The sequence below is a fragment of the Peromyscus maniculatus genome, chromosome 18 (assembly GCF_049852395.1).
Source record: "Peromyscus maniculatus bairdii isolate BWxNUB_F1_BW_parent chromosome 18, HU_Pman_BW_mat_3.1, whole genome shotgun sequence".
Classification (NCBI taxonomy): domain Eukaryota; kingdom Metazoa; phylum Chordata; class Mammalia; order Rodentia; family Cricetidae; genus Peromyscus; species Peromyscus maniculatus.
In genome coordinates, this window is record NC_134869.1 from 41648020 (window position 1) to 41666577 (window position 18558).

Genomic DNA, 18558 nt, shown 5'->3' on the forward strand with positions numbered 1-18558 from the left:
CAGGACTGGGTGGCTTCCCTGGAAGAAGGAAATACTTAAACTCCCCTGTTATCTAAGGCTAAGAATCGGGGACACTGGCCACACAGGTCAGAGACAAGCAACTGAACCATTCTCTCCTTGAGGGCTGAGGGGAGGAGTCCGTCCGCTGGCCAGGCTTTGCCACGCAGGCCCCTTGTGGAGAAGGCCTTTGACTTATGCAGGGGACGCCTCACAAGTACTCCAGGACACTGAAGGCAGGCAACACAAGCCAGGTCAGGGAGAGGACTCAGCCCTCCTCAGATCCCCACCGACGAGATGCTCCTTTCCCAAACTCCCCCAGGGACAGAGAGAAAGAAAAGGAAGGGGCGCCATCCATCACGCTAAGATAAACTGAGACCATCTCCTTTTTAGGTCTGAAAAAATAATCCGTTTAATTGAAAAACCTGGAGAAACCACTCCCTTAGATGAAAAGACGGAAAAGGGCCAGACCCCCCCCCACCCCTACATGACTTCATAGCCACTTCGGATGCTTTTCACCAGACAGCAGGAGAAGATGATGCCCAGGACCTGAAAGGAGAGACGGGAGTGAGGGAGGAAAGGAGAAAGGGCCAGCTTCCCCAGACCCATCCGAAGGCCACTCTTCCAGGCCAGTCCTCTTCCAGGCCAGTCCCTCCTGCTCCCCAGATGCCCTGGGCCGATTCAGACCCCCACCCACAGCATATCTCACCTCCACAAAAGCAATGCCCTCCACTGATTCAGACCACCCACCCACAGCATATCTCACCTCCACAAAAGCAATGCCCTCCACTGATTCAGACCACCCACCCACAGCATATCTCACCTCCACAAAAGCAATGCCCAGAGCTGCTGCAGCCACCAGCAATATCTTCTTCCTCAGCCAGACCCCTATACTCTCCACACAGCCCTGGAGGGAAGAGGCGAGCATGAATAGCAGCAGAAACGTCCTGCCTACCTCCCCACCTCTCTTCTGGACCTCCTGTCCCCTTCTCCCAACCCCTCCCCTCCCCAGATCTCATCCCCGACCCTGATCCCATCAGCACCTCTCCTGCCTCCTGAAGTATTCCCAAGTGTCCCCAGTCCAGCGCCTCCTCCTACCTGAGTGTGGATCGCGGATTTCTTGAAATCGTTTCCACAGCCCACGGTAATGTTGACGCAGCAGGAGTCGGGGACTCGGTCCTTGGCCATACCAGAGATGTTCTCCCAGTCTGTGTAGTTATTGGCTCCACAACACCCAAACTAGAAGGAGGCGGGAGGGGAGGCGAGGTTGCCCAGTGGAGCCTTCACTCTGTGAGCCTCTTCAACCCCCCAGCCCGTCTCCCCAGCCTTCCCACTCACTTCTTTCTGCAGCCCGTCCAGAACCAGGGCCGTGTTGTTATCTTTGAGGTAATTCTGCATCTGCTGCCGGAAGTTCTTATTAAACTCTGACTCCACCTACGAGTAAGGGAGGCATGTTGTAGAGAGCGGAATCCAGGCCCCAGAGTCCCCGAGTAACCCAAGCCAGGGCTCCCCTGGCCCCCCTCCGCTTACCTTGTCTCTAAACACATAGCCCGCGATGGCCACGGCCACCTCCACCAGCATGATGAGAGACAGGAAGACGGCGAACTGCAGGAGCACAGGACAGGAGTCGGGTGTGAAAGTCCGGATCTAAAGGGCTTGCTCTGACCCGGTCAATTCCCGGAACACTCCTGGCGCTCCTCACCCACCCACCTCACCACAGAAATGCCCTCTGGTACTCCCAGGAGTCACGCTGCCCTCCACGCCACTCACTGTAATCATAAGACAGTAGTTCTCCTTGCAGGCTCCACAGCAGCCCACAAAGGCCACCAGGAAGAGGAAGGCGCCCACTGCAATGATGACCACAGGCAACAGGGAGCCAGGCGTGGTCTCGTGGGTGATGGTCTGATTCAAGACGACCTGAACTGCCACACCAATGGCAATCAGTCCCACTGCACAGGCCTGGGGGGGGGGGGGAGTGAGGGTTTGGTCAGATCCTCCGTCCGGAAGCCCCTCACAGCTGACCCCCACCCAGAAAACACGTTTTGCTTGTTTGTTTTTCGAGACAGGGTTTCTCCGTGTAGCCCTGGCCGTCCCAGAGCTAGCTCGCTCTGTAGCCCAGGCTGGCCTCGAACTCACGGAGATCCGCCTGCCTCTGCCACCCGGGCGCTGGGATGAAAGGCGTGCGCCACCACCGCCTGACCCAGAAAACAGTCTTAACACCTCCAGGGCTGACTGTAGAGAAGGAAGTCTGCCCATCCCTGCCCCACGGTGAAGGCTGGGAAGTTGTTCAGGGCAGACAGGTGGCATGCCTGCCTGCCTGCCTTTAAAAAGCTCTTCGCCCCGGGATGTGCATTCCTTTCCGCAGGCTCCCAACTCGACTCTTCCCCAGAACTGGCCCCCTCACCCCAGTGACTGAGGTTCTGGGGCCAGCTGGGCCAGCGGCGAGGGGGTGAGAGCAGCCTCTCAGGGCAGGAGCGAAGGAAGGTGGGCAGAGCCCTTCGAGAGAGGAATCAACAGGGTGGGGAATGGGGTAAGCCCCGTGGCGATACCATCGGACCGTTGCCCCACTACCCCCCATATCACCAAGGGTTGGGTCACCAGACAGGAAGGGCCAGGAGGGGGTTGGGTGGTGGCGGTGCTGTCCGTCTAGGGTGGCCGTTCTCTGCCCAAACTCCTCGGAGGTCCCGGAAAGCCGGGGGAAAACGGGGGTTAAGGGGGGTGGGGGGGTGCGTTCTGCCTTTGGCCCTTTTCCTCCGGCTTGCCTTCCACATCTGGCCTCCAGCTGCCGTCATTCCCGGGCCCCTCGCCCGCCCCCCTCCACGGCTCCCGCTCCAAGGCTCCCCCCCCCCCACGCACACACACACACACACACTACTCACGCAAAAGGCCAGCAGAAGAACGTAGAGCAAAAACTTGACACACTTCATTCCTCCTTCCACCGCCATGGCTGCTGGGCCTGGGGCCGCGGAGAGCACGGGGATTATTTATCAGTCCGAGCAGGGCCGCCGCCGGCCCTCGCAGCCTTCCCTGCGCGGCCCCCATCGCGGCCCTTCCCACCCGGAAACCCGCGGTCAGATCCACGTCTCCCTGCCCCCTCCGTGCGCGGTGGCGGCGGCGGTGGCGGCGGCGGTGGCGGCCGGGCAGGGGTGGGGGCGCGCGCCACGGAGCGCGGGGGGCGGGGGGAGAGAGGGAGCCTCGGCTGCAGCCTCGGGGACCCCGGGGCGCACGGAGGGAGGGGCGCGGCCGCGCTCGGGACGGACCCCGACCACCACCCCCCCCCGCCGCCGGCCGCGGCCCCGCGCCGAAGCGGGTCCCCCCACCCCACCCCACCCCCCGAAGCCGGTCCTCGGCGGGGCCGCGACCCCGGCCCCCGGGCGCGGGCCTCCCTTCCTCGGCAGCGCGGCTGGCGCCCCGCGGGGCGTCGCGAACTTCGAGGAGGCAAAGTTGCTCGGAGAGCCCCGGGGGGTCGGGCGCGGCGCTGCTTTCGGGGCGGCCCGGGGGTTGAGGGTGGGGGACCCTCCCGGGGAGCCCTCGGCGGCGCCCGCCAGCCTCACCTGCGCTCCCCGACGTTGCACGGTGCTCTCCCGCCGCGGGTCAGCCGCCGTCTCCCGCGCCCCCCCTCCGCGCGCGCGCGCTCCCCGCCTGCCGCGCCGCCCCGCCCCGGCTCCAGCCAGCCCCCTCCCCCGCGGGGTGGCCGCCAGCCTCCCTCATGTGACGCGGGAGCAGCTGCGGCCTGAGTCACCGGGGCTCACCGGGGGGGTGGGGAGGGAGGGGGGTGCAGCCGAGCCCCCCCCCCCCCGCCCCGACGGGGACGCGTGGCCCCGACCCGGAAAGCTCGCGCCGGGAGCTGGATGGACCTCAGGGCTCCTCTCCCGGTTCTCCCTGGGACGGAGCGGGGCAGCCCAGGGTGGCCCGCGGGCAGAGGTGAGGCCGAGTGTCCGAAGGGCCCTCTGCAGACCTCGGCACCCGCCGGGGGCCCCGACCTCCAGCTCCGTCCCCGTCCGAGCTCCCCCCCACCCCCGGCCCCCAGCTCCGGCCCGCGGGAGGCCGTGGGGTGGCTGGAATTGGGTGTGGCCGGAGTGAACGCTTGCAGAAAGCCCCTGGCTTCACGTCTTAGGAGTCCCCCAACATTCCGGACTAGGCTTTCCTGGCCCCAACTTCTGCATTGACTGGGGCTCCTGGGCTGAGGGAGCCCCAGGAAGCCCTTGTCCGGAGCCGCGGCGGCAATTGTAACACGTCAGGGCCTGGGCCCTCCTTCTGGGAAAAGATTAACCAAGTCTGCGCTCCCTAGCTCCTGAAGAAAGGACGCGAAGGCCAGCGAGGCTTTTCTCCAATAGACTCGCCCGTCTTATCCCTCTTCTCGGCAAAACCGCTGCGCTTTAATCACACCGTTAATCCCAGCACCGCGGAGGCGGAGGCAGGCCCTGCGGGGGAGTTCGAGGCCAGCCTGGGCTACAGAGAGAGTTCCAGGGCTGTTACACAGAGAAACCCTGTCTCGAAAAACAAAACAAACAGAACAAAATGAGAGAGACAGAGACAGAGAAGCAGAGACAGAGAGAGAGAGAGAAAGGAGGATGTCAAAGCCCGGTGAAGGCAGGAGCTGGAAATACCTCCCTCCCTTGAGCCACTGCTGACTCCCAGAAGGAGCCGTTGTGAAAAGCTAAAGGAAATGACCTTCTCACTCCCAGCCTGAGCTCTATCCTTTCACCACGTCGCCTTCGGAGTTGCTTCCTGAGTCTGCGGGAAGAAAGCGTGCCCTAAGGAACAATTAGCGCAAAGGGCCAGCCTGGTGGCGCATCTGTAATCCCGGCACGTTAGAATCTTTGTCGTTTTTCAAGACAGGGTTTCTCTGTGCAGCCCCAGCTGTCCTGGAACTCACTCTGTAGACCAGGCTGGCCTTGAACTCAGACCCGCCTGCCTCTGCCTCCTGAGCACTGGGATTGAAGGTGTGCGCCACCACACCTGGCACTCTGTCAAGTTTTAAGCAAAAGAACCAAAAACTCAAAGCCATCCTGAACAATTTAGTCACACACACACACACACACACACACACACGCCCCTTTCTCTTTGGAGACAAGGTCCCAATGTAACCCAGGCTGGCCTGGAACTCCCTGTGTAGCTGAGGCTGACCTTGACCACCCTGCCTCCGCCTCACAAGCGCCGCCATTACTGTGTCCACAAGCCCATCTGACTGATGCATCAAACCCAAGGTTTGGTAGGCAAGCACTGTACCAACTAAGCTGTATCCCCGGTGCGAGTGAGACTCACAGTGAAGAAGAGGGATGCAGGAGCTCTGTGGTAGAGCACCTAGCACGAGCAAGAGTCCAGGTTAGGTTCCCAGACTATGAAAAAAATCGAGACGTGACGGTGAGGCCTCTTGTTCCCAGAAGGCAGGAGGACTGAACGTTCCCGGCCATCCTGGGCGACACAGCAAAGCACTCGTGCAGCATGTGAATGAGCCTGGGTTTAATCAGCAGTACGAAAACCAGTGGTATACACACCTATAATCCTAGCACTTGGGAGACTGGAGCAGGAGGATCATTTAATCATGTCAAGTTCAAGACCAGCCTGGGCCACAAAGCAAGACCCTATCTCACGAAAAAGGAAGGAAGGAAGGAAGGGAGGGAGGGAGGGAGGGAGGGAGGGAGGGAGGGAGGGAGAGAGAGAGAGAGAGAGAGAGAGAGAGAGAGAGAGAGAGAAAGAAGGAAAGAAAGAAAGAAGGAAAGAAAGAAAGAAGAAACCTGAGCTGAAGATGTAACTCAGTTGGTAGAGTGCTAGATTAGTATGAAAACAAAAAAACAAAAACAAAAACAAAAACAAAAACAAAAAAAAAAAAAAACAACCTGGCTTCATGTAAACCAGGCATTATTATGATACATACCTATAATTCCTGTCCTCATGAGGTAGGGACAGAAGTCTCAAAAATTTAAGATCATTCTTGGCTACCTAAGGAGTTTGAGAACAGCCTAAAGTATGAGACTCTGTGTCCAAAAATAAGTAAATAAACAAATGATAAATCAGTATCAAATAAATGAAGGACCTGGGCGTGATAGCGTATACCTATTCCAACACTCAAGAAGCTGAAACAGGATGGTCATGACTTCCAGGCCAGCTTGAGGTACATGCTGGGACCCTGTCTCAAAAAGAGGAGGAGGAGGAGGAGGAGGAGGAGGAGGAGGAGGAGGAGGAGGAGGAGGAGGAGGAGGAGGAAGGAGAAGGAGAAGTGGGGGCTGGAGAGATGGCTCAGCTGTTCAGAGCACTTGCTCTTACAGAGGGCCTGAGTTCAATTCCCAGCACGCACATGGCAGCCCACAACCCCTGTGACTCCAGTTCCAGGGGATCTGATGGCCTCTTCTGGCCTTCTTGGGCATCAGGCACACACATAGCACACATATATACTTGAAGGCAATACACATATAGACATAATTACTTTTAAAATAAGATTTTAAAAAAAGCATGTGTTCTAGGGGCTGGAGAGATCACTCAGAAGGTAAGAGCACTGAGTGAACATGAGGACCTGAGTTCTGATCCAAGCACCCACATAAAAACAGGTGGGACCCACGAGCACCCTGGCACTGTTCACTCGCTGGGACTCGATGGCCACCAGGCTAGCCCCGAGTTCAGGGGGACACCCTGTCTCAAGGGAACAAGGTGGAGAATGATGATGCAGGACACCCAGAGGTTGCTGGTTGTTTTTAACTCTTTTGGCTCGTTTGCTTTTGGGGACCCACGACCCAGCTCCCAAATAAATACACACAGAGACTTATGATGACTTGTGAATATCTGGCCTTAGCTTGGCTTGTTTCTAGCCAGCTTTTCTTAAATTATCCTGTCTACCTTTTGCCTCTGGGCTTTCACCTTTCTCCATTTCTGTATTTCTTTCTTTACTTCTTACTCCGTGGCTGGCTGTGTTGCTGGGTGGCTGGCCCCTTTCATCCTCCTCTCCCTCTCCTCCTTTCCTCATTCCTTGATTTCTTCCTCCCAGATTTCTCCTCCTAAGTATTCTCTCTGCCCGCCAGCCCCTCCTATCCTTTCTTCTGCCTTGCTATTGGCTGTTTAGCTCTTAATTAGACCAATCAGGTGTGTCAGATAGGCAAAGTAACACAGCTTCACAGAGTTACACAAATGCAACATAAAAGAATGCAGCACATCTTTGCATCATTAAACAAATATTCCACAGCATAAACAAATGTAACACAACTTGATACTCCACATCACCCAGCGTCCTTTCCTGACTTCACACACATACACAGACATACACCACACATAACAGAGAGGTAATATGCATGAAAACAGATAGACCTGGAGGTCACCATGTTAAGTGAAAGCCAGTCCCACAAAGACAGGCATCACATGTTTTCTCTTATATGAACTCTGGATTTTTAAAAGGACATGAAAGTAAATGCAGGATTACTGTTAGGGATGTGGAAGGGAAAAGAAAGCAGGGGATGAATAAGAGGGAATAACAGGGGTCTGGAGAGGTGACTCAGAGGTTAAGAGCACTGACTGCTCTTCCAGAGGACTGAGGTTCAATTCCCAGCATCCACATGGCAGCTCACGACTGTCTGTAACTCCAGGACCCAACACCATCACACATATATGCAGGCAAAAACACCCATAAATTTTTTTTAAAAAAGGGAATAACAGGGGTAAATATTCATGCAAGGGAATGTCATAAAGCCAGGCAATGATGGAACACACCTTTAATCCCAGCACTCAGGAGGCAGAGGCAGGCAGATCTCTGTGAGTTTGAGGACAGCCTGGGCTACAGAATGAGTTCCAGGAAAGGTGCAAAGCTACATAGAGAAACCCTGTCTCGAAAAACAAACAATCAAAAAAAAAAAAAGAAGAAGAAGAAGAAAAGAGAAATGTCATAATGAAACCCAAACAATGTCACCTCATCCAGCTCAGCTTGTGACCTGGAGACCGACTGGGATAATGAGGGAATGAAGAAAGGACAGGCATGTGTACAGAAAAGCTGAGAGCGGGTGGGGCATGTGTACCTTCTGACGGAGAAGCTCCAGCATGCAATGCAGAAACTCAGTTGACTGTGTACAGTGACAGGAGGAGGGGAGGGAGTGGTCAGGCTGTACACAGCAGGTGGGAGGAAGCTGCTGTTCGATGCTTTCCATGAACTCTTTCCGCATTCACACAGGAACCAAAGGAAGGCTTTGCTGATTCCCCGAGCCTGACGTGGGGAGACCTGGGAGACGCTTTGCCAATTCCTGTGGGTCTGTGGCACTGGGGTCTTTATAAAGACTGCTCCGTACACATTCACTCCAGGCTTACTTCACTTCCCACACAATGTAAATCTACTAAAAAAGAAAATGCAAAGTTAGGGCGATGGGCCAGACGATGGTGGCGCACGCCTTTAATCCCAGCACTCGGGAGACAGAGGCAGGCGGTTCTCTGTGATTTTGAGACCAGCCTGGTCTACAGAGTGAGTTCCAGGACAGGCTCTAAAGTTACACAGAGAAACCCTGTCTCAAAAAAAAAAAAAAGATAAGGCAATGGTCTAGGCTGGCTGGGCCGAGAAACATTTTCCAGAATTACATCCTCCCAGGAGAAGACACCACGCACATTCTAGACCTGGCTCTCCCTTTGCATGCCTGAGAAAAGAGTATTCATGAGTTTTCTCATTGTGCTTCCATTAGATGCAAGGCCTGTACTGGGCACAGGGCAGCAAGGAGAGAAATAGGGTGGGTCTGTCCTCTACCAGAACACAGAACCACGTTCTGTCCACACTGAAGGAGGGCAGAAACTCCTGTGAGCCACAAGAGCTCAGGGAGGGAGTGGATTCCTCAGAGGTGAGTAGTATTCTCCAAGGTAACCTTGATGAAAGGGCAAACTCTCAGCTTCAAGGTTGGGGAATGAGAAACAGACATGACCGTAGTTTATTAGCCCTGGAGCAGGGTACCTCAGCGATAGAACACTTGTTTATCATGCTCAAGGCCCTGGGTTCCATCTCTATCAATGCAAGAAAAAAAAAGTGTAAAATAAAATTTGCTAGCTTTGATAGTGATATGATAATGCAAGGAAACAGTCTAATTCTTTAAAGATGCATACTAAAGCATTGAAGGGCACCATGTCACGCCTGTACTGTGTTTGGAATACTCTGAAATAATAAATGAAGCTGAGAGATGACTAGTAATAGGATGGTGAGTTCTATTACTAGTTATTGCTAGTTATTATTAGTTCTATTACCCAAGGCCACCTTGGGTATGTCCCAAAGGCAAAAGTGATGGGAAGGAAGGTAGTGGGAAGCTTTGGAGAAGGTGATATCATCCTAGAGACTGGGTTTACACTAAACGAATGGACACAGGGAAGACACTGAATGACAGCCATCATCCACAGGAGGAGGATGGGGCATCAGCCGGGAAAGGAGATGGTCACCTAACACAGAAGCTCCAGACTCAAGTTGGACGTGAAACTGAGGAGACAAGGGACAGCGTAGAGGCAAGAGCTTAGTGTGTCCCTGCTGCTCGGGAATCACCTGAGTCCAGCAGCTCAGAGCCAGCCTGGATATCATATCGAGAAACTGCTTCTTAAGAATTAGTTAATTCGGGGGGCTGGAGAGATGGCTCAGAGGTTAAGGGCACTGGTTGCTCTTCCAGAGGTCATGAGTTCAATTCCCAACAACCACATGGTGGCTCACAACCATCTGTAATGAGATCTGGTGCCCTCTTCTGTATACATAATAAATAAATCTTAAAAAAAAAAAAGAATTAGTTAATTCATCTATAACTGGATGAGCAAGGAGGAAAAAAGACAGAGCCTCTGGGAGCCTTTAAGTTTACAAAACGCATGGGTGTGGCCTGGGGAGATAGCTTTCCCAATAAAGCACCTGCTGCTCCTCCACACACCCACACACACACACACCTCCACACCCACACACACACCTCCACACCTGCGCACACACCTCCACACTCACCACACACCCACACACACACACCACCTCCACACCCACACACACACCTCCACACCTGCGCACACACCTCCACACTCACCACACACCTCCACACCCACACACACACCTCCACACCTGCGCACACACCTCCACACTCACCACACACCCACACACACACACCACCTCCACACCCACACACACACCTCCACACCTGCGCACACACCTCCACACCCACCACACACCTCCACACCCACACACACACCTCCACACCTGCGCACACACCTCCACACTCACCACACACCTCCACACCCACCACACACCTCCACACCCACACACACACCTCCACACCTGCGCACACACCTCCACACCTGCGCACACACCTCCACACTCACCACACACCTCCACACCCACCACACACCTCCATACCCACACACCTCCACACCCACACACCTCCACACCCACACTCCTCCACACCCACCACACACCTCCACACCCGCACACACACCTCCACACCTGCACACACACCTCCACACCCGCGCACATGCACAGAGGAAACGGAAACAGATCCAAGCGACCAGTAAAGGGTTAAAAGGAAAAGACATAGCAAGGCTGGAACTCTTTGCCATGCCAGGCTTTGTGCTAAGGACCTCCCCGTTCACTAAGGGTTGATCCTCACAGCAGCCCTCTAGGTCAATATTGTCACTGCTGTTGGACATTTATTTATAGTGTGTGTGGAGGTCAGAGGACAACTTCCAGGAGCCGGTTCTATCCTTCCACCCTGTGGTCTTCGGGCGTAGAGGCAACCGCCCTTACCTGCTGGCCTCTTCTCTATTTTAGAGATAAGGAAACAGGCTTGACCATGTGGAGTAACATTCCCAGAGCCAGTTAGAACAGTCTTCGGGTTTTGTTTGCTTTTTTGTTCTTTCTTTCTTTCTTTCTTTCTTTCTTTCTTTCTTTCTTTCTTTCTTTCTTTCTTTCTTTCTTTCTTTCTTCCTTCCTTCCTTCCTTCCTTCCTTCCTTCCTTCCTTCCTTCCTTCCTTTCTTTCTTTCTTTCTTTCTTTCTTTCTTTCTTTCTTTCTCTCTTTCTTTCTTTCTTTCTTTTTTAAGACAAGGTCTCTGGCTGTCCTGGAACTCAGTATGTAGACCATACTGGCCTGGCCTCGAATTCACAGAGATCCTCTCTGCCTCTTAAGTGCAAGGGATTAAAGGTGATTGCCACCACACCCCACCTGTCTTAGAATTTGAACCCAGATCATCTACAAGAGAGAGAATGGGAGCATCACCCAGGAAAGGAGGCGGGCACCCAAGGTCGGAAGCTCAAGACGGCCATGCAGTAGATACACCCTACAAAGAGTTAGAGACGTGAAACTCTAAAGCCCATGCCCTTTTCCCTTTCACGGGAGACTTGTAAACCAAAGGAGGAAATTTACAGAGAGAGCAGCAGGAGCCAGAGTGCCAAGTAGTGTGGCGGTCAACTCAGGTGAGAAGCAGGAAGTGGCCATTAGGTGGTGTGGTCTCCTGAACTGTGTCAGGGACACTGTTCTGGGACCCAGGAGCAAAAGGAAAAACTGGGCATAGCTGGATGAGGAGGGGGAGCGTTGGCATGAAGATGAAGAGGATTGCCCACCACCACCACTCAGGGGGATGCCGAAGGAAGGGCTAGGGCAAGCTGCAGCAAATGCACTGTGGTGGGAGCAGCTGGGGAAACTGAGGAAAGCCAGGAGGACCCAGAGAATAAACCAGTATAGAACTCCGGGGGGTCGGGCAGGGAAGGACCCGGTAGTCATACTACCCACTTCAGAGTCAAATTCCTACAGAATATGATGGCATTGTGAGGTGCTGGGTATGACGGAAGAGGAAGTGTGTTCACAGGTATTCAGTTAAGGAAGATGAAAAGACTGGGGCTGGAGAGATGGCTCAGGGGTTAAGCTGTTCTTACCATGGTCCCAGGTTTGCTTCCCAGCACCTATATAGCAGCTCACAATCATCCCAGAGGATCTGATGCCTCTTCTCAACACCCCCCCCAAGCACCATACACACAGTACAAATACACACACTCAGGCACGCGTCTATATACATAAATATATTTTTTTAATTATGTGCATCGGTGGTGGTAATGGTTATAAGATACAAATGACTTAAAATGAGCCAAACAGACGGGCTCAACACACTCGGTTCGCACGCCATCCTATGTTAAGTTTTGAATCTTAAGGCCCCAGCCTTGAATAATAAAGGAAACACTTCCAGACTACAGGCTTAGATCAAAACGATGCGGAGGAAAGAGCTGTGACTACAGGTCTCTGTGTCCTGCTGGCAGAAAGACACGTCGGCCATTCCCAGCACAGCTCCCCAGAGAGCCTGACACAGAGCTGCTCTTGTACCAGTACTGAAAGCATCCCTGAGGGGAACATACCCCACACGGGGAGAATCACTCCGCTCTGTTGGTTGGGAGAGTCTGGAGACATAGAGGGGACTCTGATGACCAACTGTGACTGTTCCCACTGTTTCAATAGATCACCGTGTTACCCAAGAGGACACATTGCCCAACTCCCTTATGTCCTCACTCTGAGGAAACAGAGACTCAGAGAAATAAAGCTAGTCGCTCAGAGTCAACCTGCAGGTAAAAGTAGGGGTGTCATGTCTGTCCCCAGCAGGATGCTCCCCAAGGTAGACTCCCCTGACACCTTGTTCCGTCAACTCACAAGTGGAACGATCTTGGCAAAACTCTTGTCCAGCCTAGTGGCAGGACGACAGCTCGCTGCCTTCTCACCTCACAAGGCAGCTGTGAGGATCAGGAAGGGAATGCCGAGGACTGGCTTTGTTCCCTTAAGATAGTAAGGCTCAGGCTCCAGGGTGGTTTGGCAGGAAAGTGCTTATCTGGCATGCATGAGGCCCAAGGTTCAGTCTCCAGCACTAATAAGAAGTTAAGGGGCAGGGATGTGGCTCAGCTGGAGACTACTCGCCAGTCATGCATGAAGGCCCAAGTTCAACCTACAGCCCTGCACACACTGACGGTGGCTCTAATCCCAGAATTCAGGAGATGGAGGCAAGAGGGTCAGATTTACAGGTCATCCTCAGCTACAAAGAGACTCTGAGAGGAGCCTGGGCTACCTGAGTGAGTGAGTGAGTGAGTGAGTGAGTGAGTGAGTGAGTGAGTGAGTGAGTTAGTTGGCTGTCCTGAAACTCACTCTGTAGACCAGGCTGCCCTCCAACTCACAGAGATCCACCTGCCTCTGCCTTCCAAGTGCTGGGATTAAAGATGTGCGCCACTATGTCTGGTACATTATCTTTGGACTTACTGGAATTAAAATAACTTTGCTTGCCTTCCAGGCGGTGGTGCCCAGCACTCCGGGAGGCTGAGGTGGGCAGATCTCTGTGAGTTCGAGGCCAGCTTGGTCTACAAAGTTAGTTCCAGGACAACCTTTGCTATACAGAGAAACCCTGTCTCAAAAAACCAAAATAATAGTAATAATAACAATAACAATGTAAAGAAAAGAACTTTGCTCCGATGGGCTGGGAAGGTGACTCAATGGTTATTGTTCTTCCAGAGAACCTGTGTTCAGTCCCCAGCATCCACATCAGGGGATATGGCACCTTTTTCTGACTTTCCTCTGAGACAAGCAAAGCCAAGGGCTTGTTGGCTACCTTGTATGTCTAGTCCTTGGACCTGAAAGCCAAAGACTCTCGGCAGGGACTGGGGAAGAACTCGTCCACTCACTCATTCCAGGTATTCAAAAACTAAGTGATTCTAGTCCTAGAACTCTATGGAGATGAGTAGGACATGGTCCTGCCTTTAAGATCCTTACAGGCGGGTCTGGGGAGATCGCTTGGCTGTAAAGAGCACTCTCGGCTCTTCTAAAGGACCAGAGTTCTGTTCCTAGCGTCCACATGGTGGCTTCTGACTGTAACTCTAGTCCTAAGGGACCTGGCACCCTCTTCAGGCCACCCTGGCACAAGGCACACAAGCAGTGCACATACATACACTCAGGAAAGATACTTATGCACACAAAATGCAAACAAATAAAACTTTTCTTTTCTTTTTTCTTTTCTTTCTTTCTTTTTTTTTTTTTTTAAAGTAAAGATGGTTACAGCCTGCAGACACAGACAAAACTGTAATGTGGTGATGTCTATAATGAAGAGAGGCCCTGGATCCTGGGAGCTGCCTAGCACGGGGTGGTGGGTGTGGGAGAGCATCAAAGTACCTAAGAGGTGCTAGGCATGGTGGCACGTACCTTTAATCCCAGCACTCAGGGGACAGAGGTAAAGAGATCTCTGTGAGTTCGAAGCCAGCCTAATCTACCTAGAGAGTTCCAAGACGGCCAGGGCCATCCAATGAGCTCCTGTTTCAAAAACCAAGAACCCTAAGGTGGTTGCCAGAGAATGAGGGCTTTCTAAGGGGCGCCCTGAACGCTGTGCTCAAACCAGTCAGGTCCCTTGCATGCGTGGAGGACTTCAATGGGACAGTGGAGAGAATGGGTAAGGAATGATGCTGGGAATGCCAGGGCAGACTCGCTGGTCCTCCTCACACCCTAGACACACACACACACACACACACACACACACACACTGCCAAGGCAGACTCTCTGGTCCTCCTCACACCACACACAAACCCTACACACACACCCTACACACACACACCCTATACACACACACACACACACACACACACCCTCTCACACACACAATGCCAAGGCAGACTCTCTGGTCCTACACCACACACACACACACACACACACACACACACACACACACACACACCATCCTCTTCTGGGCAACCACTTTGACCTTCACAGCCGCGTGCTCCCTTAACTTCCCTCTGAGATCGCGTTCCCCTGAACTCTCCTCCTGCTGTCCCCTCACCAGCTCCCCCCATCTCGCTCAGGTCCCAGCCCATGGGCCAGCGTGCGATGTCCCCGAGAGTAAACCCTGAGCTCAGACCCCTTTCTTTGACCAGGTATGTGGCGCCCCCTGCTGGAAGGCCCCATCCGACCCTGAAGTTAGGATTTCAAGGCCCTGGCGGTGGAGCGCTAGGTAAGAAAGGCACGGAAAAGGTGGGGAGACCCGGAAAAACCAAGAGTGGAAAGGAAAGCGCAGGGCTGGAGGGCTGACATTCCCTGAGATGGTCAGGGGAGGTTGACTGGAGTCCTGAGAAGGCTCTCTGGGGGCCTGGAGGCAAAGGAAGTCATGGCCCCTAATGAGCCTTTCTTTCTTTTTTTTAAGATTTATTTATTATGTATACTGTATTCTGCCTACATGTACACCTGCAGGCCAGAAGAGGGCGCCAGATCTCATTACAGATGGTTGTGAGCCACCATGTGGTTGCTGGGAATTGAACTCAGGACCTCTGGAAGAGCAGCCAGTGCTCTCAACCTCTGAGCCATCTCTCCAGCCCCCCCTTAATGATTCTTTCTGTCTCCAAACTACTGTGCCTCCACGACCACCGCTACAGCCCCTAACACAAACTCTGGATCCCGTCTCCCAGCCCCCAGCTTCTCGTAGAGAAGCTGGAAAAGTTAGCAGGGTCTGCCCAGGGACCCAGGCAAGGTAAGCATAGGGCGTGGAGAACATGATATGGAAAGGGGCAATAATTATACAGTAAGGGCTTCCCGGGGGCCGTGGGGCTCGTGGGCAGAGGCCGTGGAAGGATCCACTCCTTCAACATACCACCTCGGCCACAAAACGCCTCTCCACATCCCCAGAGGCCCATACTTCAAGGGCAAGGGAGTAGGGAGCTAGGCCTCCGGGGACGCCCTCTCCCGTGAGCTACAATTCAACCATGCCATCCCTCCTCACCCACCCCAAGAAAGCCAAGTGCCAAGGAACAAAACCATTAACACCACCACCCCCAATAAAGCCTTTGAGGGCAAAAAGTGAGAGGAGACAGACGTAGGGAATCCTGTTAACCACCATGCCCTGACCTCGCCTAACCTCAGAAGCTGACGGGGTAGACCCTGGGTAGCACTTGGATGGAAAGATCGGGGGGTAAAGTCTCTCAAAGGAGGCAGCTCAAGGCGGGGAGAGGTGCTGCTGCCGGGCTGGGAAGCAGAATAGTCCTCAATCCCCACAGCAGCCCCTCTGAGCACAGCCTTGGCCTCGAACACAGGGCTGGGAAGCAGAATAGTCCTCAATCCCCGCAGCAGGCCCTCTGAGCACAGCCTTGGCCTCGAACACAGGACTGGGAAGCAGAATAGTCCTCAATCCCCGCAGCAGCCCCTCTGAGCACAGCCTTGGCCTCGAACACAGGGCTGGGAAGCAGAATAGTCCTCAATCCCCGCAGCAGCCCCTCTGAGCACAGCCTTGGCCTCGAACACAGGGCTGGGAAGCAGAATAGTCCTCAATCCCCGCAGCAGCCCCTCTGAGCACAGCCTTGGCCTCGAACACAGGGCTGGGAAGCAGAATAGTCCTCAATCCCCGCAGCAGCCCCTCTGAGCACAGCCTTGGCCTCGAACACAGGGCTGGGAAGCAGAATAGTCCTCAATCCCCGCAGCAGCCCCTCTGAGCACAGCCTTGGCCTCGAACACTGGCCACGGAACCCCAGGGGCAGAAGTTCTCGTTTCTAAGGTTGTTAACAGACCGCACACCCTCAGACGCACTTCCGTCCCTCCGCCAGGTCCCGCCCCTTGGTACGTGCCTCCTTCTCACCGGCAGGGCAGCTCGCGACCTTCAAACTTAAACACCAGCCTCAAGCCCCTGCCCACATTCGCTACGAACCAGTCAGGACCTTGAAGGGGGCGGGCCTGAAGGTTGCCTGGGTAACGCTAGGAGCCAGGGGCACCCCTAGGAGGAAGGCAGTTACCAGGGAGACCAGGACAGTGGGGCTGGGACCCAAGCCAAGGCTGGCACATACTGGGATCAGCAAAGGGTGGGGGGGTTGTCGGGTTGGTTGTTAGGTTGGTTGGTTGGTTGGTTGGGTTGGTTGGTTGGCTGCCTGGCTGGGTTGGTTGGTTGGTTGTTAGGTTGGTTGGTTGGTTGGCTGCCTGGCTGGGTTGGTTGGTTGGGTTGGTTGGTTGGTTGGGTTAGTAGGTTGGTTGGTTGGGTTGGTTGGTTGGGTTGGTAGGTTGGTTGGATGGTTGGGTTGGCTGGTTGGTTGGGTTGGTTGGTTGGTTGGGTTGGTTGGTTTGGTTGGTTGGTTGGTTGGGTTAGTTGGTTGGTTGTTTGGCTGGTTGGTTGGTTGGCTGGTTGGTGACAAGGTCTCTTTCTGGGTAGCCTGGGCTGACCTTGGCTTAGCAATCATCCTGCCTCAGCCTCACGACTGTCCAGGTTACAGGCATGCGCTTTTGCCCCAGCAAGCAAAAGTCTTACTGTTCCTCTCCGTTCCAACTCCTTTCCTATGGAGCAACCAGCGCCGCCTCCTCATAACCGGGTCTGGGGCGCCCCGAGTGCTGACGCTCTGAAAGGAAACCCAAGCGATCCTTTCTGCACCTGAAAAGAATCCTAAGGGACCAGGCCTGAGAAGTCAAGGAAAGAGGTGACTCCGGGAGGGACTGGAGAAGGGACAAGGCTTACTGTTTCAGAACTTGGGTTGACGGTGTCGTTCACCGGTCTAGCGTTTGCCTCCCACTCCTGGGTTCTCCTGGGTTCCAGGTTGAGGAAAGGCACTTCCGGACTCGAAGTCTAAAGGGCAAAAGAGCAATACCACCGGACTGACATTTCTTATGAGTCCACCAGAGGGCAGGGTTGTCCACTTAATGGATTACCTGGAGTCCCAGCGAGGCGCGATAATCTGCCTGGCAGATTGTTCCTGCCTCCTTGGTTACTGGGCCCACAACAACCCGCTGTGGACACAAATATACGGTTTTCTTCAGCCCACACCCAGCTCTCACCAGGGTCCCTTAGTAAGGTTCATGCACCTTTTGGTCAGAGCAGCTAAGGAGTATGTTAGTGAAAAGGTCCTGGTCTGCCGGTGTGAGGGTTACAGAGTCCAGAGGTGATGATAACACTGTTAGAATTGTGCGTCAGACCTTTCATCCTCACAACGTTTCAGGAAAATAGCTGAAGTACTGTACTCCCCCTGACAAAGAAGAACCCTAAGGTGTAAAGGGGTTCAGTAACTTGGGCTGGCAAGTCGGCTCAGCGGGGAGAGGCACTTGCCACCAAGCCTGAAGACCTGACTTAGATCCCAGGGACCCACATGTGGAGAGAGAGAGCTTACCCCAGAAATATACTGTGCTGCCTTCACTCTCGTGTACACTTGAGCTCACACTTGAGGGCGCGTGTGCACGTACGCAGGCATGCACGCGTGCTCACACGCGCACACACGCTTATTCAAGTTCACATACCCAGAAAGGGAGGTTGCTTAGATACGGGCAGCCTAGTTCTAGCAGAGAAGATAGAGTAAGGAAAGGACTCCTGAACGATTTTATCTCAAGATCGCATCTATACTGAGACCTAATAAAAGAGTTAACTTTGGCCAAGAGATTTGGAGAGCGGAAGTTGTGTGCTAGGGATCAGGCCTTGACAGGCTCAGTGTGCACACACCACACTGAGCTCCCGAGCTCCAGCTGAGTTGTTCTAAGGAGACAGACAGTTCCTCCTCGGATGATAAATTGGACAGCTACACCCGGGTATGTAGCCTGGGTGACTGACATTGGTTAAGCGAAGCCTGCAGGACAGGGCACATCTGAGGGGAGAGGACTTCTCCTCTTGATCTGTGA

The 18558-nt window shown here is 54.0% G+C and overlaps 1 protein-coding gene across 2 annotated transcripts; it reads right to left on the reverse strand.

Annotated features, from left to right (window-relative positions):
• Positions 1 to 383: 383 nt before the first annotated feature.
• On the reverse strand, positions 384 to 17435 carry Cd63 (CD63 molecule). 2 transcript variants are annotated; one of them, XM_076554051.1, is made up of 8 exons: positions 17411 to 17435; positions 2877 to 2953; positions 1768 to 1956; positions 1528 to 1602; positions 1336 to 1431; positions 1096 to 1236; positions 821 to 904; positions 384 to 546 (listed from the first exon to the last, which is right to left on the reverse strand). In XM_076554051.1, the coding sequence occupies exons 2-8, from the start codon at positions 2940 to 2942 to the stop codon at positions 481 to 483; spliced, it is 717 nt and encodes a 238-aa protein (XP_076410166.1). In that variant the 5' UTR covers positions 2943 to 2953; positions 17411 to 17435; the 3' UTR covers positions 384 to 480. The 2 variants fall into 2 exon arrangements, with proteins under 2 accessions (XP_076410166.1, XP_076410165.1); XM_076554050.1 differs by lacking the exon at positions 17411 to 17435 and adding an exon at positions 3552 to 3691.
• Positions 17436 to 18558: the final 1123 nt, after the last annotated feature.

What these genes read in the sequence shown, in the direction of transcription:
- Cd63 (XM_076554051.1), bottom strand. Translation starts at nt 2,942, where the DNA reads ATGGCGGTGGAAGGAGGAATGAAGTGTGTCAAGTTTTTGCTCTACGTT. An exon ending in ACTACTGTCTTATGATTACA is followed by an intron (nt 1,603 to 1,767) that starts GTGAGTGGCGTG and finishes GTGCTCCTGCAG; the next exon opens with TTCGCCGTCTTCCTGTCTCT. An exon ending in TGGGCATTGCTTTTGTGGAG is followed by an intron (nt 547 to 820) that starts GTGAGATATGCT and finishes CTCTCCTTTCAG; the next exon opens with GTCCTGGGCATCATCTTCTC.